This window comes from Phocoena phocoena, chromosome 7 (assembly GCF_963924675.1).
Source record: "Phocoena phocoena chromosome 7, mPhoPho1.1, whole genome shotgun sequence".
NCBI classification, from domain to species: Eukaryota; Metazoa; Chordata; class Mammalia; order Artiodactyla; family Phocoenidae; genus Phocoena; species Phocoena phocoena.
Window position 1 is genome coordinate 52095581 of NC_089225.1, and position 26337 is coordinate 52121917.

Consider the following 26337-nt stretch of genomic DNA (forward strand, 5'->3'; position numbering starts at 1 on the left):
CTAAGAACTATCAATTAAGCCTTAATAGCTCAGTTTTAGTTACCATGTATTCTTAAAAGTATCTAATTAATTTGTGTTTCTTTTAAAATATCATGTAAAACATTATGTAAAATTTAGAGTTTCCATCAGGTCTTAGTGGAGTCTCCCATTTAGTTTGACTTAGTGAAATAATACTAGATAAAGGCCTTGAAAACTCATCTTCGCTTAAAGGGCATACAGTAGTCTCCAGGAGAGACTTCTTCCATCCCCCCATGAGCGATCGGTACCTGACCTTTCTGTCCTCTTCATAAGTAGACTTATGATCTACAAGTGCTAATGGTGGTTCAGGTCCCAGGTAAGAAAGCTGAGACTTGGACCGTTGCCGGATGGAAGCTCTGTAAGTAAACAGAAAGATGAATTAGCCTATAAATTATGGGCAGGTTGGAACAGGACTCAGCTGGTTCCGAGTTTACATCACTTGTGTCAAATGAACAGAAATGTTTGCTAGGTTACATGGTAACCAGATAAGGGAGCTTCCTGATCAAGTTTGATAGAGCTATTCTTAAGGCAAAGCTAATCAGTTTGGTTGCTGTGGACAGCAGGCTAGACCCTGATTCAGAGTATAACCGAGGAGGGAGAAAGAGAAGGGGGGCAAAGTTGTTCAACTAGTCCACCAAAAGAAGGTCCAAGACTCAAATCCATTCCAAACCCACATGGTTCTACTAATTGCTATAATGGCAATGGTCCATCACTGTTACCTCCCTTCTGTTTGTAGGTTGTAGTTTTGTTATCTCTCCTTCTCTCCCTCTCTCTCTTTCTCTTTCACCCTGATGTTTGCTTTAGCATAATGCCACCTGGATACAAATGGACCAGTAGGAGGAAAGAGGGCCACTAGTGAGGTTTTCTCCAGGCTATATACTGCCCATAGGGATGGATTCAGTTAACAAATCTCTTATTGAAATATAATTTAACTTGGTGTGTTCATTCATTCACTCGACAGAAGCTTACCATGCACCTACAACATGCAAACCAGTGCCAGGTGCTTTGGGGGATACAAAGACTGGTCAATTACAGACTTCTCCCTAAGGGGCTTTATAGAAGAGCAGTGCATGCATCCAACCCTGATGTAAGGGAGAATGTGGTAAGTGCTATAAGGCAGATTTAAATAAACAGTATGGAAATTTAAAGGAAAAAGGAATGTATGTCAGGTGTTACCATAAAAGATTTCACAGAGGAGGTGGTTAAAGTAGGTTCTGGGTATCTGTAGGCTGGAGGGAAGAGCATTGCTGATTGACAGAACAGTATAAAGAGAAGCATGGAGACAGAGTTACTAGTTATATATACTTAGTATAGAGCAGATACCGGAAGTAATTGATTCAAATTGTTTTGTTTTTTCCCTGAGATTTCTGGGAAGGAGACTCCTGCTCTCCTCTAGATTAAACTTGAAAGTATGTGACACTGGAAGCTGTTGGCAATTATGTCAAGGAAAGAAGCTTCCTGAAAAATGAATGCTGAAAAATAAGTAGAGCAGAGAAGGAAAGAGAAAGAAACTGTAAGTATCTTGGACAAATCATCGAAGCCCCAGCCTTACTTGATGCCAAAGCCTCCTTGGACTATTTATTGAGTTATGTTAACTTATTCTTTCCCTTTAAAGGTTAAACCAGGTTGACTTAGGTTTTCAGCCATTTGCAAATAGAGTCTTAAGTGATAGAGGCAATCCTGAAGACTTGAGAGGATAGAAGTTACACTATCAAAGCACTTAATCTGAAGAAGTACGGCGTAAAGACAATGATTTAGAGATGAGGAGACCTGCATCGGCTGTGGTCGTGTGATCTAGATGGAGCTATTCATAAGTCTCTCTCTGTCATCCGTATGCAGGTGAAGTTAGACTAAAACAAATACCAAGGTGGTGCCTGCCTATTATTGATGCTCATCTAGCCTTCTTGAGAAGGCAGCAACGCATCAACTGCATGACTCTAATTTGTTCCCATGTTCTGTTGATGGCATCGCCGTCCCCTTAGTCACCAGGTTCAACAGGCGCATTTATGTCAAGTCCTCCATCTTCCTTGCTCTTGCTCAAACTATTGCCAAGTCTCACTGTGATCAGGCATGAAACCACACCTCACCCCGATTCCCTGCTACCACACTGGCCTCCGGGACACCCCAATCCCCTCCCACTTGGCCTGAAACTCTGCAGCAATAGAGTCATCTCCTTAAGTTAGGTTAACTAAGCTTGAGAGGTCATCTCCCAAAAGTGTGAGAAATAGGTATGTGTCAGCTAGAGAGAGCAGAGTGCATGACAGGGCTGAGACTTAAGGTTATGGGCCTAAATAGAAACTCAGAGCAGTAGAAGCCAAGGTAGGAGTATGTGCAGAAGAAGAGGGCATCAAAATATAGCTGCCTACAGCCCAGTTCTGAGCATGGAAGACCTTGATCCTCGTCCCCTCAAATTGCTACTATTTCATCTTATATTTCTTAAATCTCTCTTTCTCTCATTCCCTGTTGCCCACCATTCCACCTGTCTAGCATAAGCTGTCCCAGTGAGACCATGGGCAGTAAGGGTGTGAGACAGGGGCCTGACCTGCCCCCTCTGGCCTGCCATAAACACCAGCATTAGAATTCTATCACACCCCTTTTCAGAAACCTACAACATCTGCCCCTCCCTTCCTCAGAAGCTGAGTGCCACTTCCCACCACAATAAAAACAGCTAATTTGGGAATATATGTTCTCTCTGTCAACATTATTATTTAAGAAATTACTGTCATCCATGAAATTGCTCTTGAACCTAAAATACATTACTAAAGAGAGACTTAGGCATCAGAAGGACTGAAGCCAAGGAAATATGATACAAATGAACATTTCAATGAGTCATCTAAAAAAAACGATCTGTCAGCATACACAATAAGATATTTTTAACAGACCTTCTTACTCAAACTTATAAATCTTTCTCTGCAGGAGGTTAATAGCTACTTTCTGTGTATAGGTGGTATTTCTGTGTTTCTCTTCCCAGTCACCCAGATGGAGAATTTGTGAGAACTAATAGCTAAATAGGAAATATTTATATTAAAAATGGTTATCTGTTCCTAATAGTAAACTGTAAGTAAACTATGTAGAATGGGAAAAATTTTGTTCATCTGAAAAATTAAGAAAATATTAATTTTCTTGTTGACATGACCATGAGATACATCTCTTTGCAACCTTTAATTTAGTGATCAAAAGAGTTGCCTAGTCATTTTCTGTGTTTAAGAAGTTAGTTGGTATCTTCAGATTGTGATTCTAATGACCTTTATAATTTTTTTTCTTCCAATCAGAAAAAAAGCTGGTTAAACATAATACCAGATGTCTATAAAAATTGCCTAACATTTTTGGCAATTTTTATATCTTTTATTTTACAGAGAAACATGAAGCTATTGCTTTATTACTTTCCAAATTCAAAAAATTCAACAAAACTAGCATTTCTTAGAATTTTTCTGAATAGACTTGTTCTTAAAAGGAAAAATAAAAATCAGTGAATATTAAAAATAAGTAAATCTGTGTTTGAACTACTTGGAGTTGTTACCTGAATATTATATTTTAAGCTTCTTTAACCATTTTTCAATAAACAATTAGCTGCCTTGAATGAGCAAGTCCTAAACTGAGTCTTTGTCCAGAGCACAGCCTTGAATTAAATGTCCTAGAAATGGTAAACTCCATGGTGGAGAAATATGCTGTCAGTCTGTTGCCTACAAATAGTTTCCTACCTTAAGAAAAAAAGATCCTGAATAACATTTTCACAAATATAGACAAATACTCCTCGGCAGAATTATTCTTAATACATAGACTTTTAACATTAAAGGAACTATTTTTTAAAAACTTTTAAACCAGAATGCAAAGCTAGATTTATAGTCTTGTAACATAGCATGCTCCAAAAATATGCTTTGGAAGTCAATGCCCATGTATTGATCTAGGGGGAAAAAAATTCATGTTTAGGAAAATTCTCTTTAAACGCCAGACAATGACTCTCTTATTTCATCTAGTTAAAGAATGATTTGACTTTGGATGGGTAACTCTGGGAGCAGAAATATTTGTAATTCAATTACAGCTCAGCAGGTTGAAGAATGAAGCTAAAGGCATCAATTTGAACTCCCTTTAAGACAGTGCTTCATACCACAGTTAGCTTTGGGAGACAAGTCTGAAGAGATTTTTTTTAAATCCCCTTTCTAAGCTTAATAAACAACGTTTTAACTACAGATTATCTTTATCATGACCCCTACCCTCAATAAAATGAGAAGCCAAATTTAAACAGAAAATCTCTATGAATTGGAGACAGAAATGTCAATATAGCAAGCAAGGATTCATTTGCATGTTCATTATTACACAAGACCTGGGGCTGTGCTTAAGTAAGGGCTCTCCAGGTTGTACCTGAGGTATTGCCAGAGGATCTTAGCTGCAGTGGGCTCCTAAGAACATCTGAAAACTTTAAAATCTGCCCTGTGACTTGAGCTTACCTTAAGCTAGCTTGGTAGCTCCCTCTGCTAAAGGTCTGTTTTCTCTCAAGTAAGGTATCTTCAGTTTCATCTTTTCCTATTCAACACAACACAAGTGATCCCTTAGTGTATACAATAAACAGAACCATATCAAAATAAAATTATTATTTACTATATTTCCCTAGCATATCATTACTATGTCTGATGCTAAAACAGTCTATTAACTTTATTGCAATAAATGAAAGTTAGCACTTGTCCAGCACATTCTAACAAAAACAACAACAAAAAAATCAAAATACTGAGCAAGATTGAATCTTTTGAACTATATGATAGCCTATGTGTTATCACCACAGAAATAGAAAATCTATAGATATAGCTGATATGAACCACAAAAAAACTTATGAGAAGCCTACTAGAGGTGGCAAAAAAAAAAAAAGATAGACGTACCAAGTTAAAAAACAAAACCAAAACTTTTCAGAATAAATCACATGTGTTAAACGTATACAGTCATTTTACCCAATAGCGTTCACAAATCCAGACGTGATATGGTACAGAAAGTATGGAATGTTTGGTTAACGTAGGTTGAGGTAAACCACCAAACCTGAAAATTCAGATTGAAAAAGAGAAGGTACACTAGGGCCTGAAGTATCTATCTACATTAGTGAAAATAAGCATAAACCTTTTTAGCCATTGGTTAATTCACTCAGCCAACTAGAGGAGAGCTCCTACTGAGTGCAGGACACTCTAGGAAGACTCTCCTATTTGCAAACTGTGAGGGAAAAAAGGGATGGAATTGAAAGTTCTTCCACAAAAGACCTGTGTTTTAGCTCTATGACTTGATCAATAAATAAACCTCCTGAGCATTGTTCTTTCCTTTATCATCTATATAATGTCTCCCAAGGCTTTGAGAAGAACAAATAAGATACTGTATATTAAAATGCATAGAAATCCAAAAAACATTATATATAGCTAACTATTTAATATAATGTACAAGCATAATGGAAAAGGCACTTGCCCTTTATGTCTTTTTCATTAAAGGCTTGATCTCCTTGACTTTGCAAAGTCATTAGAGTGAAGTAAACTCCTTTCCTTTCCAACAGTTCTTCATGGGTGCCTCTTTCCACTGCTGTACCACGTTCAAAACCAATAATGACGTCTGCAGCTCTAACCGTGGATAGGCGATGAGCGACAGAAATGATTGTGAGCCCATGCTGAACCTGTAAGAGTGTACAGTGCACAGTTAAGCCAGACTGTAAGACAGAGCTGACACTGACATTTGGGCAGTCTCTGAATCCACAAGTAAGGCAGAGCCTCAGTTCCTGGGAAGATCCTTAAATAGGCTGTACAGACATTAGAAAATGCCAGCGTGCTTTCTTGTGGCTAATAAACGCCATCACATCACATCACACCAATCAGCAACTGGTCCGGTTGCTGCTCTTAATCAACAGCTGAAAACCAAAATAGAAATTTCTTAAATCACATATTTTATGTTAGACTTAACAAGATTTAAAATTTTACATGTGCAGCTTTTAGAAGCACATCATAATGTCTTCCATTCAACTGTAAGGAACATAGTGGGGAGCCAATATGTTCCAGATGGATACACTGACCCATGTAGTCCTTCTCTGTCCCTCTTTCTGTCTCTCCTCTCTCCACAGCTGCCTTTCCTACAGCAACACAAGAATTTCCACACAGACTTATGAAAGGAACTCAGACTTTCAACAAACCTTACTCAGTGCCTCTTGCACCATGGCTTCACTCTCATTGTCCAGTGCCGAGGTGGCCATGTCCAAAAGTAGGATCTTCGGGTTTCGGACAAGGGCTCTAGCAATGGCTAGTCTTTGTTTCTGGCCACCACTCATCTGGCCTCCTCCTTCTCCAACAACAGTGTCAAATTGCTAGGAAGAAGGTGACATCAGTAATGAAAAGGAAGAATTTGAAGGATCCTGACCGATTCTTTACAAAGGTCCTTTCTAGCTTCCTCCTCAAGCATGAATTTTCACAGGTCCGCCTTTCACTTAAAAAGACTCTTTCCTGAAACAGGATATTATCTAATCAATATTTGTGTATAAAATTAAGATATTGATTTATCCTTTCATTCTGGGATGTAAAAATGTTTCTCTTTAGCTCAACTTCAAATAAAATGTTTCCACCACAATAAAAGTGGATCAGGGTCCTGAAAATCCATCTTAGAGGATTAGAGCATGTATCAAAGCATTGTCTCTTTTCTCTAGCTAGACAACACAGGAAAACACAACGCTAAAACTGTCTATATGTTATGAATGAAAGATCAAAGTAGCTTTAAAATCATTATCATGAATAGCAAACAGTGACTGAGTATCTTGCATGTCTAGCGTTATACTGGAATCTCACAATGGGGCATTGTGGTCAGACTTTTATCTTGCTTATTATTAGCCAACATGAGTTGAGCACCTACCATGTAGAAAGCATGAATCTGAGCCCTCTACACATATCATCATATTTAGTCCTCACAGATGCCACATGAGGTAGGTACTATTATTCTGCTCAACTGATGCATAAGGAAATACTGGGGCCTGAGGGGGCAAAGTAACTTGCCCAAGTTCATAAGGCTTGCAAGTAGAGAAGCTGGGATTTGTACGGAGGCAGACTGATTCTAAAGCTTTATACTTTTTAGCCACTAGACTATATAATACTCACAGCTGAAATCCTATTCCTACAAACATTTTAGAAGGCTGAGTAGGAAGTATTCTAGAGCATGGACTCTGGAGCCAGACCACCTGGATGAGATCCTTGTCTCTCCTGCCTTGAGCAAGTGACTTGATCTCTTGGAACCTCAATTCTCCATCGGTAGATGCGGATAATAATAGTAGCTGCCTGACAGGATGATTGTGAGAGTTAAATGAATTAACAGATGTAAAGTGCTTAGAACAGTGCCTGATATGTAGTAAGCACTAACTATGTGTAAACTAGCAATAATAACTCTTCCATTGAGCAGACCATTGGCCGCAAAATCCGTACAAGTATATTACTAGGGAGTTGGTTTTTGTTGTCGTGTTGTATAAAATGAAGATAAATGAGGAGATTTTGAATATGTGAGATACAATACTGAAAACACAGTATTAGCTGCCCAAGCACAAGAAAATTAAAGAGCAGTGACAATGATAGCCATCAAAAGGGCATTGTGAAAGTTACTGCCACATGACAAACTTATCATCCGCTTAGACAAATGCTTAACAGACAGAATAAGGAAATTGTATCTGGGTCAAAGTAGCTTTTAAAAGAAAGCTACCCCAGTTTGGTAGGTTTTTAATATATTAACAACAATATATTTTCAGACAAAGGGGAGAAACTCAAGATACATTTCTGGGCATAAAATTAAAACATGACATTAAGATTTTAATAATTTAGGAATCAAATGAAAAGAAATGCACATTACTGTGTAATTTTTTTGCCTTCTATGACTTCTGAGTTTCCCTCTGGAATGAGAGGCTAGGGATACCTGTGGCAGGTCCATGATGAAGCTGTAGGCATTGGCTTCCTTGGCAGCTCGGACTATATCTTCCATCGTTGCATCTTCTCTGCCATAGCGAATATTCTCTGCAATGGTGGTGGAAAACAAAACAGGCTCTTGCTCCACTATCCCGATCTGAGCTCTAAGCCACTGAATGTTAAGAGAGCGAATGTCATGGCCATCCAAGGTCACCTAGAGAACAAGAATACAAGGTCACTTCTCTTGGAATCCTTCAGAGTTCTGAGTCATACTACTAGGCTGTACTTGACCTATGGGGAGAAAAAAAAGAGACCAACGAGATCGTAAAAGAAACAATTCCGCTTACAATGTGGCTGTTAATATAAGGATGACAACATAAATTGAAATCAAGTATAGCTGTAGGACAATTCACTGTAGAAACACAATTGGTATAAAGCTCACTTGATATAGTTTAACATGATTGGCCCAGGAGTAGAAAAGTTGTTAATTCCTTAATAAAGAGTAGAGTCAGTTATTCACCATACTTTGAATATTTTTATCTTTTGACTTGAGGCCAAAATGAACTTCAAAAGACACAATGAAAATAAGCAATGATCTCTATCTTGTATATATATGTTTAGAACAAAATCTTACTTTCTGGCCAGACTCATCAAATGACACTTGGCTGTTCAAAAGCAATTGAAACTGTAAGTGTGATAAGTAAATAAATATTACTGTTAGAAAAAAGTAAAAATTTTACATCAAGAAAACATGATTTCTATATATTCAGAACATAGTTATGGTGGTATGTAGCAAAGAATACCCAATCAGAGAACAAAGTGTCTGTGAAGAAAGAGAACCCTATCACATTTGCCATGTCACTCTGACAGTACATGCATTATATAGAGCTCATTGCATGGAAGTCATTTAATATACAGTCAAAAGATCCTATCTAAAGGCATCAAGGAGATGTTGACAAGAATGATTTTGAGGCAGAGTGAAAAGAGCATAGCCTTTGGCATCCAACAGATCTGGGTTCAGATCTCAATCTCTCTCCTTCCTCATTTGCAAAATGGGCATATTTATCTTTGGAGGTCACTGTGAAAATAAGTGATGATTTTCATAAAGCACTTGACATATAATATTGATAAATAGCAACTATTAATATTTTTTTTTAGTTTCAATCTATGTTGATAGTCAGACAAACACAAGGAGAAAGAAACAGTAGTTTTTTAACCTAACTTCTCAAAGCAATAATCGAGAGCTGTTCTCTGTTAATTCTGGTCATGAAAGCTTTCTTATACTTAGCGTTTGGAGAACTTTAGGGAACAATAATAATTTTGTTACAATAAGAAGAAAGAAATGGAAATGTTCCCTCACTGAAGAGGCAGCAATACCATTTTGAATGTATCTGCACATTCAGTTGCATCACTGAGCATATGGGCTGGTTATTTATCGAACACAACCACCATGGAGGGAATAAGTCCAGTTGGTTCCGTCAAAAATCATTGTCAACTATGCAGATGTCAGGATGGTCTCTGTGTATGCTAGGCCTTTGTGTCTGACCAATGTATAGCCATTTGCAATTTCCTATCCCCGTGGATTAAGAAGTTTCTAGAAAATACCCACCATGCCTTCACTGGGGTCATAGAATCGCTGAATGAGCTGCAGTGCTGTGCTTTTCCCAGCTCCACTGGATCCTACCATAGCTGTCATTTCCCCTGATTTAATGACCATGCTTAAGTTATTTAAAATCTGCAGAGAAAGGAAAAGACCAATGTTCAGATTGCTGTCAATTAGGCTACAAGTTAGAATGCTTTGTGAGGACACTGTGTATGTGTTTACTTATGCCCTCACAGCAATATCCACTGATTTCCCTCAATAACCAGAAAAATTAGTAAATAATGCCTAGGATGTGGTTTTAGCATTTAGCACATTACTTAGTAATAAACTGATAGCTGTAACCAACAAATAAAACACTGTTGAAGTAAATAAGCCAGGCCGAATTTGAAAAGTATGTTCTAGAATCTAATTTAAAATGTTTCTGACACGTCAGGATACCTCAAGGAGACTGTCCCAGTTAGCTTAGGGGAGAAAGCCACTTAGCAGTAGAAGACTTTATTAAAACAAACTACTGGCATTGGGGATAGAAGATAAAACAGAAATGACATAAATGTATTTCAATTCAACCGGTATTTGCTGAACAGCTATTATGAACTAGCTCTGAACAGATATTATAAATGAAGCTTTCAGTCATCTGTTCAAAAATCTTTACTGAGTAACTACTACCTTGTGATCTATATTTCACAAAGCACTTTTACATATGTTGACATTTAATGTTTATATATATATATATATATACATATAGTGCTACATTACAGTAATCAAAAATATACTTCAGAAATGTTATCAGAATATATGTAACTATGTTTTATATACAAATATGTATGAGGTGTGTGTGTGTGTGTGTGTGTATATATATATATATATATATATATATATATATATATATATATATATATATACCTACATTATAAGTATGTAGTATTAGAATTAAGTTGCATGGGATTGAGTTCTGTGGGGGTAATAGAAATAGTATTAAGAAAGGGTAGCTAACTATGGAAAACAGAACAAAGTTTCCTCAAAATATTAAAAATGGAACTGCCATATGATCCAGCAATTTCACTTCTGTGTATTTACTGGAAGAAAACAGAAACAATAATTTGAAAAGATACATGCATACCAGTGTTCATTGCAGTATTATTTACAATAGCCAAGATATGGAAGCAACCCAAGTATCCATCGATAAATGAATGAAGAAAATGTGGTATACACATATAAACACACACACACACACACACACACACACACACAAAATGGAATATTACTCAGCTCTAAAAAATTAAATCTTGCCATTTGTGACAACATGGGTAAATCTAGAAGGTACTATGCTAAGTGAAATAAGTCAGACAGAGAAAGACAAATACTGTATGATCTTACATGTGGAATCTAAAAAACAAAATAAGCAAACAAGCAAAACAAAATGAAAATAGACTCAGAGATACAGAGAACAAAGGAGTGGTTCCCAGAGGGGAAAATAAGTGAAGGGGATAAAGAAGTACAAGCCTGCAGTTATAAAACAAAGGCACGTGGATATAATATACAGCATAAGGAATATGGTCAATAATATTGTAATAACTTTGTATGGGGACAGATGGTTACTAGACTTATCATGGTGATCATTTCATAATGTATGCAAATGTCAAATTGCTATGTAGTATATGTGAAACCAGCACAATATTGTACATCAACTATATTTCAAATAAAAAAATAAAAAGAAAGGGTGGCTAAAGATACTCTTTAAAAATGAGGGATAAGTCTCCTCCCAAAGCCAGTTCATTTGGGGAGTAGATCCTAGTTTTCCTGTGGGGTAAATTGGCTTTAAAGATATTTGCTCAGTAGGTGCGGGAAAACTGTAAATTTTCTTCACCATGTGCCCTGGACAATCACCTAGTACAAGACATGTGACCATAATATCACAAGATTGCCTTTCCTTCAGGGACGGATCTAGAGATCCTTGTGAACTTATGGATAGGAAATAAAAAACGTCAAAGACAGCAGCTTTCCTTTGCCACTTCATACCCTACCCACTCAGTGTCCCGCCTCCTGCAGGTTTTAAGGAGGTGGTTGATAAGCCATCCTTCTGGATTGTTCTGATTGTTTTGCAGTTTGTTTAGCTTGTACTTACAGTGACAGGATCTGCTACTCATCTTAACAGAGCATCACTCAGTTGACTTAACCTGAATGTGCTACCAGACTGTGTTCCCACCAGAGAGATTTGCATATATTATTATCACAAGGAATATGGTTTGTGGCCTGAGGAATGACAAGACACCTGAGGTCACTTCCAGAGAAACGTGTCTCCCTGCCTTGTTCCTGGAAAATAAGTCACGCTTCATGAAAACAATTATTCTGTGGCTCTGGAAATAGATCATCAAAGAAGAAATTGGCACTTACCTTCACCTCTGGTCTGGAAGGATAGTGGAAGGTCACATTATGGAATTCAATTTCACCCTTAATTCGATCCAACTTGTAACCATCTTCTGACATGCAGTCAATGAGGGGTTTCTGGAGTAGAATATAAAAGGAATATAGCAACAGCATGTATTATATGCATTTACTGTCCATCTTGCTTTGAACTGATTCATAAAACAGAACAACAACCAGGTTAAACACTGCAGTGATATGCCAAAGATAAGTTGCTTCCACATTAAATATGCATTAATGATAGTAATAATATTCACTACCATTCACTGAGAAATTAATGTGAGATTATTACTATTGTAATTACTATTATTATATAGTAATATTAATATATTACATATATTTATATATAACCAAACTTACGTAAATAATTAATATACAATTAATTATAATTAATATAAAATGTCAATGATCATATAATTGGTATAAAATATTATCACATTAATTTAATTAATTAGTATTTACTGTATACTACTATGATATATTATTACATAATGACAATAAAATAATATAATAGGTTGGCCAAAAAGTTTGTTTGGGTTTTTCCATAGATGTTATGGAAACATATAGTATTGATCTATAATTAATATATTAGTATATAATATATTGATATTATTATGGAGTATTGTACATTGAGATACCACAGAAGACAATGTACAAGGTGTTTTAATATGCTGTTTTCATTTATGTAATCATCACTGTAACCTAACTAGACAGGTGATACGCCCATTTGTTCACTTGAGGAAGTAGAGGCATCTCAAGAGGCCAAGGTCCAGTAGTACCCAACATTTAAGTATCTATTGTAGATGATGATTAAAACTAACGTTCTCAAGTGGTGTCTTCAAATATACCAACTTTCAACTGATATGCTGAATTCCACCTCTGTTGTCCTTAGTGGTGAGCCTAATTCAGAACTTAACCATGTTGTTAGGTCATCAGACAAGAGTGAGGGTCATCTCCATCTACCAGAACATTCCAGGGTCAACTTCTTCCCTCTCCCTCACTAGTGAGAGAAATTCATCATCATATCTCTATTTGGGGCTACAGTGTCATCTATTTCTTCTTTGGTCTCTAGTAAAAATAATAAAATAATTTTTAAATGCCTTAATTTTTTGTAATCGTTTCAGGGGCCTCTCAGACTCGTCATCTTACTTGAGCAAGCAACAACCCTAAGAATGAGGTAGACTTTGGATAGCTCTATGTGGTTTTCAACAATCTTTTTATACCCCAATAAATGAAACCCCAAAATATAAAACAACATATTGCCACCTCCCCGCTTCTGTTCTTGAATTTTTACCTCTCTAGCCTGACCACTGATGTCCTTCAATAACTTAACCAGGGAAATCCTAGCCAGGCTGCCAGGGTCCTTTACAAGCCTGTAGACTTTCTGTCACATTTAGAAGTTAATCTAATCTTATGAACTTGGTCTTAAAGTCCTGCGTGATCTGGCCCCTTCCCATTCCTCCAGCCTCTGTCTCTTGCTCACTCTGTTCAGTCACACTGACTTTTAGTTCCTTGCACTCACCAAGCCCTTTTCCAACCTGGAGATCTCTTCCATGGATACCTCCCTGCTCTCACCTCTCAGGCATCTCCCCTCCCATGAGTCCCCTTTTGCATGGCTGACTCACCTCCTTCGGTTCTCAGCTCAGAAACGGTGTCACTGTCACTGTCACTCAATTTATTGAGTGATGGATTGTCACTCAATCCATCCCCTATCCCAACCACTATCACACTGACCTATTTTATTTCCTTGCTTTTACTTATCACCATCTAATATTATCTTATCTTTGAATGTGCCTACTTCGGTATTGCCTATTTCCCATATGATATGAGAGCAGGGGCCTCATTTGTTCTATTTCACTCTTCCACTGCCAGCTCAGAATGGGGTCTGGCTCATGACAGCACTTATTTAAGTACTGCTGAATTAAGGGCATTGTGATAGTTTCTCATATTTTTTAACATTGAGGATAAATTCCTCGTGAGTTCATTCCTCCCCCCAGCCCCAACCTGCTAATGGCCTTTACTTTTGGCTTTTACATACCCGGTCCATTGTCTCAAAAATGCTGGTGGCTGCTGCACGGCCAGCTGCAAAGGCTTCCAAACAGGAAGAGGCATTGCCAAGATTTAAAGCTCCTACTATGACACTGAGGAAAATCTGTAATAAAAAGAGACAAACATAGTTTTCATCAATTTGTAAATAGTCTTCACTGTCATTTGGGCTGCCCAAGTGAACTCAAAGATTTCTCAGAAATATTCTTCTGTGGGAGTTTGAAAGCTAAATAGCTCTTTGGAAACACTAGGAACAGTTTTTGTTCTGCAAAGTATCTCCAATTTTTCTACTGTTTTGATTTAAAAGACTACGTTATTTTTGATTGAACATCACTATTCTACAAAGAAGAACATGTTTTTAGATCAGTAAGAGGTCTAAACAAGGCAGCACATAGACACTGAGTGGGTTAGAGTAGTGATACGATAATTGATTCATTATATAAACAGCCTTATAATGTTAAAGACTTCTGGTTAAAGGGTTGTTGAAATGATAAAGACACTGTGATTAGCTTGATTGTCCTAGAGACTGGTACATGCAAAATATGCCTACTACTACTGCTATATTCCTGCTACTAGTGAACTAGTTTTTAGGATAACTACTGCTATACTACTACTAGCAATAATAACAATAATAGTAAGGTATGTGTTTAAGTGCTCTACTCGTATTACTTCATTTAATCCTTACAACAGAAGAGGAAACAGAGGTGTATGGAGGCTGCCTAACTTACCCAGTGTCTCAACGTGTATTAAGGGGTAGAGCATTATTTGAATCCAGGCTCTTGATTGACATTTTGTCCAGCTCCCAGGCTCATCTACTGCTGCTGCACACAAGTGGAGTGGCCAGGTTCCTGTGCAGAGCTGGTGAAGCTCTTCTTTGACTCACCAACCTGGCCATCTCATTAAGTTAGGGGAAGGCTACCTGATCATCATCAGATGTTCCTACCCAACAGCACTCTGTTTTGCGTTTTGTTTTGTTTTTAACATCTTTATTGGAGTATAAGGATGTGTTAGTTTCTGCTTTATAACACAGTGAAACAGTTATATATATATATATATATCCCCATATCTCCTCCCTCTTGCATCTCCCTCCCTCCCACCCTCCCTATCCCACCCCTCTAGGTGGTCACAGAGCACCGAGCTGATCTCCCTGTGCTATGCGGCTGCTTCCCACTAGCTATCTATTTTACATTTGGTAGTGTATATATGTCCACGCCACTCTCTCACTTTGTCCCAGCTTACCCTTCCCCCTCCCCATATCCTCAAGTCCATTCTCTAGTAGGTCAGCATTCTGTTTTTAATCAGTGCTGTTTATAAAGAAGCAAAGAGGCAATTCCTCATGTTGGCCTCTAGGAGAAGCACAAGACTTCACCCTTTCAACCAAAGAATGAGCTTTAGTCACGTGACTCACATGGAGGCTGTTTCGTTGGCCACCATGTATTGAGGACTGGAGTTATTTTCTGAGCTAAAATAAAGGTTGGCACCTGCATGAATGTAGTCTTTTTCGGGTAATCAAATGAACCTAGTCTATAGTGGTTTCATGAGCTGGATTCTTCCCATGGGTTATAGCACATCAGGGCAAAATACCTGAGTCCCTCCCCATTCTCTTTCTCCCTTATGGCTGGACCATGGGGCTTCTCAAAGCCAGTCAGGCATCTCTTCCCTCTCAGTAACCTCTCTATTCCATATATCCAGATGCTGTGGGCCAGCTCCTTCTTGCCTTTTCCCTGAATTCTCTACTCTATGCATGGGGACAAACATTCTCTCTTCAACTGTCCTTCATCTGTCCATCTGTCCTTTTCCTTAATTATGGCAGGTACTTCCTCCCATTGGCAGATTACTTACTCTCTCAAGCCCCAGTAGTTCATTATCTGTAACACAGGGGATAATGATTGCATATACCTCAAGGGATTGTTATGAGAAGTAAATGATAATGTGTGTAAAGGTGATTAATCCAATGTCAGCCACATAAATAATAGTGATGATGATGATGAAAGAAGTGAGATTCCACACTTAGGAAGTGAGAAGATGAACAGACAGAGCAGTACTTGTGGTCTAATTTGTGTTAAGACCACCCTCATCAGAGGTCTTTCTAACTGAGCAAAAGAAGCCTTCCACATGTCCTAGTTCAGGGGTCAGTAAACACTTTCTATAAAGGGCCAGTTAGTAAAGAGTTTAGACTTTTTAGGCCATATGGGCTGAAGCTATTATTCAACTCAATTCCTCGACTATGTAGTACAAAAGCAGTCATAGACAGTAGGAAATGAATGACTGTGGCTATGTTCCAATAAAACTTTATTTACAAAAATGGGCCACAGGCTGGATTTAACTTGTGGGCCACGGTTTGCTGATTCTAGACCAACTCACTAGTGGCCTGAACTGAAGTTTAGAGTCAAACCCTTGCTCAGCCTGGCTTTGCAAGCACTACCTCAAGCAAACATCTCTCTCGGGGTCCTCAGGGAAAGAGGGAGTGAGACAGACAGAGGTACACATCCTAATACCATCGCAGTAGCTAGCACACATCATTTCTCACCCCAAATATCTCACTCTTCAGCCCTGTGGACTGTGGTGTGAGAAGAGGGAGGGCAAAAGAGACCTCTGGGGAATAATTTATCTGTGGGTGTGCTGTGCTGGAGAAAAGGGGATCTGTTCATAGAAAATAAACTTATGGTCACCAAATGGGAGAGTGGGGGAGGGATAAATTAGGAGTTTTGGATTAATGGATACACATTACTATATACAAAATAGATAAACAACAAGGTCCTACTGTATATCACAGGGAATTATATTCAATATCTTGTAATAACCTATAATGGAAAAGAATCTGAAAATATATATATATACATATACATATATAAAAAACAGAATCACTTTGCTCTACACCTGAAACTATCACAACATTGTAAATCAACTAGAGTTCAATTAAATAAGTAAATAAATAAATTAAATTAAAAGGGATCTGTGGCCCCTTGGAAGAGATTCAGAAACAGGAAGACAGTAGTTAATGGGTCAAGCCTCAGAGTCATAGGGATCTGAGCTCAAATCCCACCCTGTGCTATCTGGCATATATTTCTCAACCTCATGGCTCCATTTCATTTTTAACTGGTAGCATAATGGCATCAATCACAGAATGAAGTTGTGAGTATTACACATGGTAATTATATTAAATACTTCACTCAGTGCTTGACACCTTGTATACACTGAATAATGTTCCTCTCTATTACTGCTGTTACTTTTTCATTATCGAGTCCTGAAACTTAAGAGGGGCATGAAAGAGCAGCCATCAGCACCATTCAGTTCCCTTTCATCTTTTTTTCGTAATAGATCATAGAGTCTGTTTTTTGTCCATGTACAAGTGATACTAATTACAGTCATTTATGTGAAATACTTACCATTTATGCCCAATTACTGTGCAGCCAATAATGATTTTGTGCATCACAAAATGTGTTAGATTAACCTAATTGTTAATTAGTTTAATGCATTAAAAACACTCAACTCAGCTTATGCAAACTCAGCCTTTATAGTTTGTTGCTCAGAGCATGGCCAAAAAAGTGCATGCACGCTCAAGAGAAAGAGAGAGAGAGAGGGAGAGAGAGAACCACAAAGGGAATGCTCACCAATGATTATACTGTTAAAGAATGTCTCTCATCTTCCCAAAGAAAAGTTTCTTAAGATGTAAGTGGAGGCTTGCAAGGAAAAGTTTAGGAAAAGGAGGTGAGGTTAGTTATTGATGATTAAAATGTTAAGAGACACATAGTGTGCCATGTCTGCACATAGTAAGTACTCAAGAAATATCAGTTGAGAGAAGGAATTCTTTACAGAAGGTATAGAGTAGCCTATAATCCAACGGGCAGGAAACTTGAAGGTGAGAACTTGTTCAATGAGTTAAACAAGAACGCCGTTAGACCAAGGTGGCTTTAATGCCACCTAATGTGGCAGCCTACATAAGCGACCAGAACCTAAGCCTGCATGCCTCAAGGCTAAGAAATCAAAACCTAAGGACAACCAATCAGCCAATTAGGCTTTCCCCAGTAAGGCAACTACTTAAGCTACAGTTGATCAAATGATTCCTTTGCTTTGCTTCCTCCTCTTCTCTATAAAAGTCTTTCCCGGGCTTCCCTGGTGGCGCAGTGGTTGAGAGTCCGCCTGCCGATGCAGGGGACATGGGTTCGTGCCCCGGTCCAGGAAGATCCCACATGCCGCAGAGCGGCTAGGCCCGTGAGCCATGGCCACTGAGCCTGTGCTCCACAAAGGGAGAGGCCACAACAGTGAGAGGCCCATGTACTGCAAAAAAAAAAAAAAAAAAAAAAAAAAGAAAAAAAAAAAAGTCTTTCCCCTAGCTTTCATTAATAGACCCCCTCTAACCACTTCTGGTTTGGTATGCCCAACAGGAATTATTTTTTCTCAAACAAACTTCTAAAAATTTTAATATGCCTCAGTTTATCTTTTAACAGAACCATAAAATTGGATCTTCACTGAAGAGAGTTACCAAGGGTAACTCAGTGGTAATTCAGTGATTCCAACTGGAATTGTGTATTTTCAATACCATTTTTTCATTTTGCCCTCTGAACCGTTATTTGTACACACTTCTGTCCCCTCCTTGCAGGCAAGGAATCAAAAGAATGATGTCTTTTCTCAGTGCATATCTTTCTGCAGAGCGAGCAGATACAAGCTGTTGAGACTAAAGTCAACTACTGGTATTTCTAGTTTGGTAAAGCTGAAAGTTCTTAAGAATCATTAGGTCAATAAAGACAAAGGACTTTACAGTCAGATTTTAGACCTGCAGTACTTTCACTGGCTTTTCAAATGTGCAAAGCTATATTAAAGTTATTAAGAAAGTGGTTAAATTACGATAATAGTAACACTTTCCATCTATGCTATCCCTTTAAGGTTTACAAAACATTTTAACATGACTTATCATATTTAATTTTTTTAAACAAACTTCAAATGATGCCAGCTGCTTATCTTTCAAAGAAAAACTGAATTTTAAAAAGTCATTCTTCATGTATTACCATGCTCTTAATGAAATAAAGTCAGTGCCTTAGAGTGATTATGGTCTGACCTCTAATAATCATTTCTATTTGCAAGTGGAATTTCTATTCAACTTTCCCTAGATATGTATTTATATAAAAGCAGTAGGTCTTAAATTGCAGGCTTCTGGCTAGCAAATTTCTGGTGCACAAAATTTTGGTATTTTGCATTATTTAATTGATGCTTGTCCTACCTAGAATCTGGAGCCAAAATATATTTTTTAAGAATCTTATATGAAACCACTTCCATGCTTTTTAAATTAATATAATTTATTGAATAATTAACAGACCAAATGGAACATATATTTCATGTTTTACCTCCCTGACCTCATGGAGCTTACTGTGTGAGGGTGGGAAGGGACAGGAACAAATATAAATAAATGCAAGTGTTCAGATTCATTCAAGGACTCTAAAGGAAAAGTTCAGCAAACCATGCAGGAGAATAAAAGATTGGATGAGCATGGAAGACCTGACTGGGGAAGTGCCATCCAGTTGGGAATTTGAACAATGACAACAGTCTAACTGTAAGGAGAGGTGCTGTAAGCTAAGAAGGAAAGGTGAGCGGAAGAAAGAGCTTTCCCTGACCCCATCCACACCTGCTATTCACTGTCGAGGTCCCTGTCCTCTGCAGCATATAACACCATCGTCATTACGCATTATGTGATTATTTATTGTTTAGCTTCCCCACTAAACTGTAAATTCCATCAAGGCAAATATCACATTTTTTTTGCTCACTACCGAATTCTCTACACTTTGTGTGAGTCTGGCATATAGTAGATGCTCAATAATTAATTCTTGAAAGGACAACTGAAAAGATACTGGAAATTAAAGTAGCCAAGACATTAGCTATAGCATGGCTACAGTGCAAGTGAGAAATAAAATATACTTGTATTACCTGTTCAGTTGAGGATATTATTGGCTTTGTATTTTAGTAACTATGAGTGAGTGTATTTAACAACTATGTCCATTAGCACATATCTTATGCCATTATTAAGCTCAACCACATAAGCTGTTAATTTTTAGCTAGGAGATCCCTGACTTTCCATTTTCATCTTTTGGATTCAATCAGAAAAATCATTGTTTTACAGCTATAATATCTTCTGTTGATTGGAAAGCATGAAATCACGAGTCTCATGAACTCAAATGCTCAGCATCCCTTTACTATAAAAGGCACAAGTATTGCTGTTTCAACAGATGGACTCCATCAAATCGTTGAGGCTTTCCTCCTTCAGACACTAACGGGATAAACAGAATGCCTTCACTGTGGACCTTGCTGAGATACCGGCGGGAAATGTTCTGTCTAGGTCATCAAGACGGAAGTACCTGGACAAGGGTTCCTGCTGTATATTCTCCATCATCCAGGACGAGTCTGGAGCCGTACCAGAAGGCCAGAGCGTAACACAAGAAGATGAGACACCACATGAATCCAGTAAAGAATCCCATCACTATCCCTTTTCTAATTCCCCAACGCTGGGCAAACACAAGATTTTTCTCATACCTGTGAACAGAAAACATTTGAGTCTATTTCAGCAACAGCAACAGCAGCAGCAGCAGTTCAAGTTAAAATGTTTAGAACAGGCCACAGTGCAGTGGTTTTAATCAATGCTTATAAAATCATTCCAAACACAGAGCAGCTTTAGGGAAAGAAAACAACAATAACGCCTGTGTAGTTCCTTAAAAGTTGCTTCAACCTGGCAGTGACAATGTGTTGAAAGGATGATGCCTAACAAAGCCTCATAGTTGATTACCTCTTGGATGAGTACAGTGGGGTAAGCTTTGCCCCAAGAGAAAAGAATTTTCAACACTAATGTTTGACCATGAGGGATCTAGTATTATTTGTGTTTGAATTCTCTCGTTAAGTCACATGACATGAAAGATAATATCTTCCATAGTGGAGGAAATAGGCTAATGCAATGTTTTATGAGAAGTAAGGTAATCACTTCACAAACAAAAGAAGCAAAAGAAAAAAAAATGAAAAGAGGATAATCAGAGGTTGTAAATCCTATTCTCTTTTTCATTTGGTGAATTTGGTAGCAACTGAGAATGTGATCATACTAGATCTACAACATACGCAATAAAAGTTTAGTTAAGTTGGTGGCTGTTTTATAAAATCAGTACCTGGCACCTGATAAGCACTCAACAAATACTAGATAAATGGAAGAATAAATAAAATCAAAGTTTTGACAACTGTGTTGTTTTGGTCATTTAGGTTTTGATTTCCATTAACAGTTAATCTCCTAGAATGATGGTCTATAATATATCAATGCTAAATGTTATTTGATTAAATGGAAATCTTAGACTTAGAAAGAGCATATAGTACAGTAGCTGAATAAAACACATTGAATAAAAAAGTGCTCAATTGGGCTTCCCTGGTGGCACAGTGGTTGAGAGTCCGCCTGCCGATGCAGGGGACGCGGGTTCGTGCCCCGGTCTGGGAGGATCCCACATGTCGCGGAGCGGCTGGGCCCGTGAGCCATGGCCGCTGAGCCTGCGCGTCTGGAGCCTGTGCTCCGCAACGGGAGAGGCCACAACAGTGAGAGGCCCGCGTACAGCAAAAAAAAAAAAAAAAAAGTGCTCAATAAAAAAGTGCAAAATTGCATTTTAGATCAGGTAGGCTTTTCCTTAATGTCAGAAGACAGTGTTTTAGACTGGCATGAAGTATGGTGTATGTACACACACACCATCAGAGTTTGAAACAAATATCCAACCTAAGATGGCTTTCTAAAAGCCACCAACTGCATCATCTTCAAGAACACAGAGCTAAAGTCTTGGGAGTCTTTTGTAGGTGCTTTGACCAATCTAATTGCTTAGCTTAGCCACCTCTTGAACAAAAGCTCCCTCAGGGTACCACAGCAAGGTGAATCTGCCACTTTATACAAAATGGGGAAGATTCAGGGTAGTATGCAGATCAACAAAGTTCAGGAAAGTGGCAGACATTTCAATTAACTAACCTTTCAACCTCTTTTTTCTCACCACCATAAGCAGCCACTGTTGGAATAGATGAGATGACTTCATCAGCCACTGCCCCTGCTTTGGCATAGGCCCTCAATTCACGGTCTGTAAACTTGGACACGCTCTGAAGTCCAAACGAAAAAAATAAAATGTGAAGACCAGATAATTAGGTAAGTCACTCCGCCATTCATTGATTCATCTAGCAGAGCAAACATGTAGCACAGTTTAATACAAGACTAGATTCCCACTGGAACAGCGTTTACCGAGGAAAGAATTTGGTCCAAGTCTGAGCCATGTTAAGCCTCATCCATGGGTGTCTGGTTGTTGACATATCAAAATGACTCCATTAAAAGTCAGCCTCAACGAAACTTCTCACAGAGTATGTACTAAATAGGGCATTCTATGTGACCACAGTGTTTCAGTCAACATATTAATGACGTTTCCAAGTCAAACCATGTCAGAGTTCATTGCTATTGTCCAAAGGCCATGTCACAGTTTACAGACAAATACCACATGCAAAGACCAGAGGCCCATGCAGGTGTTGTCATATTCATTAGAATATAGAATAAGGGAGAGGTTCTGAGCATGCAAAGGCATATGCAGCAGAGGTAATTCCATAGGAGAAAGCTTCAGATAAATATTACACCACTTGACTCAACTGTAGGGACTCAACTAACTAGTTTTGCTTTTTACAAAAGGAAAGAAAAAGACATTGCACTTAATATTAAATAAGTTAAGTTTTTCTAAAATTGGACCTGGATTGAGTCCTAGTTAGAATCAACCACCAAAGACTTCCCTGGCACAGATTAAGAAACAAGAAGGGGAAAAAGCAAATGTTGTGAAAGATTAACTGGCTCAGAAACCTAAAAATATATATAGTACCCAGACTAAGGAAGTTTATCTTCCAAGTTTTTCCAAACTTTTAGCAGCAAAACCCTTATCAAACAAAATCTTAGACAGAATTTTAACATATAAGTAAAATTGGTATTTTATTACAATATATTTATTTCACAAGTCCACATTTTATAAATCTTGTGAATTGAAAGGCAACAATAAAGGAAAGTAAGGCTATTTGAATCAACATTAAAATTTGACTTTGGATGGTATGGCAGTTTTTACCACAATCCTCTTCTAATTTACTTCTGAAATATGTAATGAGCATAGTAATGAGAAAATTAAGTAGTTGCGAATGTTATCAGTTTTTATTGTAATGGTACATTAACGAATCTCTTGATACTTCAATTAAACTGATATAGGAACTTAAAAGATGTATATTGGGAAATATCTAGCAGTTGTTCATGTTTCCCACTGTAGGTATATAAAAGTCATACAAAGGCATACAAAACCTATGATCAGTTCTAAATGTCACATTCTAATATGTCATATATTGCCCCCTCCACCTTTTTTTGTCCTGCTTTTGAATTGAGCTTAGTGAAATTGCTCGTATCATTTTACACAAACATGCACACACCTGAATTCAAGAAGAAACAAGTGCAGAGCTACAACATTCCAAATCGGTGACACATTTACAAGAAGTTGAAATATGGACACTGAGACAAGAGAAACTGTGCTTTGAGCCTATTTGAAATCAAGTTAACCAGTTTATGTTGTTGGTCTCCAACATGTTAAAACGTGACATATGGTCCATTTGAGTGTGAATATTAATCTTTTGTGGGTTTGAAGAAAGAGATTAAATTTTTTTGGAGGGAAAAAAGTGCTGAATCAAATGTTTGCAGACTCCCCAGTGACCCTCTGTGGAAGTTGAGGCTTCCCTGGAGTGCAGCTGAAAAGCATTTGGTAGGAAAGACTGTTGTAAAACTTGCATGATTTGGTGGATTGGGAAAAAAACAAAAGCTAATATCTCTTTAGTAATTAATTCTGTGCCAGATGCTATGCTAAGTGCATAACAAGGATAATGCCTTGAGTCATCACAATGACTTTGGGAGGTACTAACCTTATTTTAAAGATGAGGAAACTGACATTTTGACGAGTTGAACATATCTTTCTTGAGCCAGGTGGTAGAGCCAGGTGGTGGCCTAGTTAAGTAGAATGAGCTCTTTGCTATTGTCACTCTGTATTACCTGGGAAACATTTGAGTAATACAGCCAGTGGAGTGTAGAGAGTATTTTGCTAGAAAATACAGTCATGGAGATCGGTACCTGTTGCTCAATGATGTGAATGTATGTGCAATTCTATTCTCATTTACAGCAAATTATTAGTGTGCCTGACCCCATGACCTGTTATCTAATGTGGCTACTCTAAAAGTAAAATAGAATAATTTCTCAATCCTTGGGAGTGTTTTTTAACTGGGATGACCCCAAATTCCTACTCCTATACTTTTTCTTGGCCTGCATACCTGGGGAATGGAAACTGTGACTGGGATACTTCTCTGAATGGGTCAGATAACCCTCTCTCTGAAACTGATCAGATGGAATGGAGAACACAGTGTAATTGCAGAAATCTCTTTTATTTGTTGGGCCTTTCTGAGGGAAGCATCTGAACTTGGGAGACCACGGGAAGCCACAGGCACACTGCAGAGTGAGTGGGGATTTAGAATCAGGCTTCCTTGAATTTGAATCCTATTCTGTCATTCACTGGCTGTGCAGTTCCAGACAAGTCCCTTTACCTCTCTGAACCTCCATTTCTTATATTTAAAATGGCATTAATACTTTATAAGATTGTTGTAAAATTAGAGATCATGTCCTTGAGGCTCCTAATACTGCCTGGCAAAATAGTAAATATTCAATTAACGTAGTTGTTATTGTTATTAATACAATAATATTTGTGTTATTAAAACATTATTAATCCCTAATCTAATAATGGAATGTTATTTGATACTGAGTAATAATCAAACAAAATAAATCAAAATGGTGATAATGATGTTGACTAAACATACTCAGGAGAAGGGAATCAAGCTTCACATGTTTGGCTGTTTCTCAGTGCAAAAGTCTTCCCATGGAGAGAAGTGAGAAGACATTCTTACCAGACCAATGATGGCTGCTCCAATCCCAATGAGAGGGCTGACAGAGATAATAACCAAGGTCAGTTTCCAACCCCGGTAAAATCCCAGCAGGAACCCACAGACGCTCGTGGTCATGCGCTGAATGAAAATGGCCATTTGGTCGGCAATGGCATCATTGATTTTGTTAATATCACTAGAAACAAGAGAGGCTTTGGTCACTAAAACTGAATTTAGTCAATTCAATATCTTGCTGAGAAAGTACAATCTTTCCTTTCTAAACACTCCTATTTCTGTATGCCATTGCCCTTGGGAAACCTAATAGCTTCTCATATCTTGGAAATTTTGCTGCAGCTTGGGAGGGCAACAAGCCTCTCTCCTCATAGCCAAGGGAGTGTGTCCTTAATCCAGTTTTCCTGACTGGTGTTCATTCAACATAGGCAAAGACTTTTGGAAACCCTCTTATTTGTCCCTTTCTTTCTTAAAGCTAATATCCTTGATTTGTCCTAAACAGCCCTTCTTTCCTTTATACCTGCTAAATCTTTTCAGCCTCAAGGTTCTACTCACATACCACCTATTTCATAAAAATTTATATAATCCCCCAGGGAGAAGTAATAACTTCTTTCCTGTGTTATCATAGCAATGTAATTAATCTGTATACATGTGTATATGTATGTGTATGTAATTATTGCTTTCTGCTTATACACGGTATAGAATTGTGGTTAACAGCACAGACTCTGGAGCCAGACTCTGAATTTAAACACAAGCTGTTCTTGGGCAAGTTACTTGGCTTTTCCATGTCTCAGTTTCCTCATCTATAAAATGCAGATAAAAACAGAACCTACCTCAGTCGGTAGCAGTGAGGATTAGTTAATACACGTAAAGTATTGGGTTGGCCCAAAAGTTCGTTCGGGTGTTTCTGTAACATATGGAAAATCCGAACGAACATTTTGGCCAACCCAATATGTAGACAAGTGCCTAGCATATAGTAAACAATCAATGTATGTTAGCTCTGATTATTTGCTTGAACCCTTTATCCCTCCTACTAGGCTGTAAGTTCCTTGATATCAGGAGCTCTGTGGTATATCTTCATGCCTTGCATAGGGTAAGTGCTCCAGAGTATTGGTTGACTATCATTACATTAAATTCATATTCCTGGAAACATTCCCATAATCTCTGGTCCAGATGGAGCAAACAAGGCTCAGGACTTGATAGCAAAAAAGGACCTTAGACATTACAGAGAGATTACACAATTGTATTCTAGCAAGCTTAAGTATGTGTTCAAGGTCAAAGTAAGTAAAGGGCAGAATGAGTGCTGAACGGTAGGGGCCCCAACATTCAGTCTGCTTTTATCTTCACTACACTACACACTGTCTTTCATTGGACCTCAAACTTAAATTCAACATGGTT

General features: G+C 38.0%; 1 protein-coding gene across 3 annotated transcripts in view; it reads right to left on the bottom strand.

Moving 5' to 3' along the window:
• Window positions 1-26337, bottom strand: part of ABCB11 (ATP binding cassette subfamily B member 11) — an 84155-nt gene that overhangs the window by 35470 nt on the left and 22348 nt on the right. For 2 of the 3 annotated variants that reach the window (XM_065880224.1, XM_065880223.1), the window contains exons 7-17: window positions 24952-25123; window positions 21968-22092; window positions 20340-20514; window positions 13982-14095; window positions 11914-12024; window positions 9526-9651; window positions 7927-8130; window positions 6173-6343; window positions 5461-5662; window positions 4467-4536; window positions 272-374 (exon numbers count right to left, since the gene is read on the bottom strand). In XM_065880224.1, coding sequence (XP_065736296.1) covers window positions 272-374; window positions 4467-4536; window positions 5461-5662; window positions 6173-6343; window positions 7927-8130; window positions 9526-9651; window positions 11914-12024; window positions 13982-14095; window positions 20340-20514; window positions 21968-22092; window positions 24952-25123 — 1573 coding nt within the window. Of the gene's footprint in view, window positions 1-271; window positions 375-4466; window positions 4543-5460; window positions 5663-6172; window positions 6344-7926; window positions 8131-9525; window positions 9652-11913; window positions 12025-13981; window positions 14096-20339; window positions 20515-21967; window positions 22093-24951; window positions 25124-26337 lie in introns of all 3 variants that reach the window. The other variant, XM_065880222.1, reaches the window with a different exon arrangement.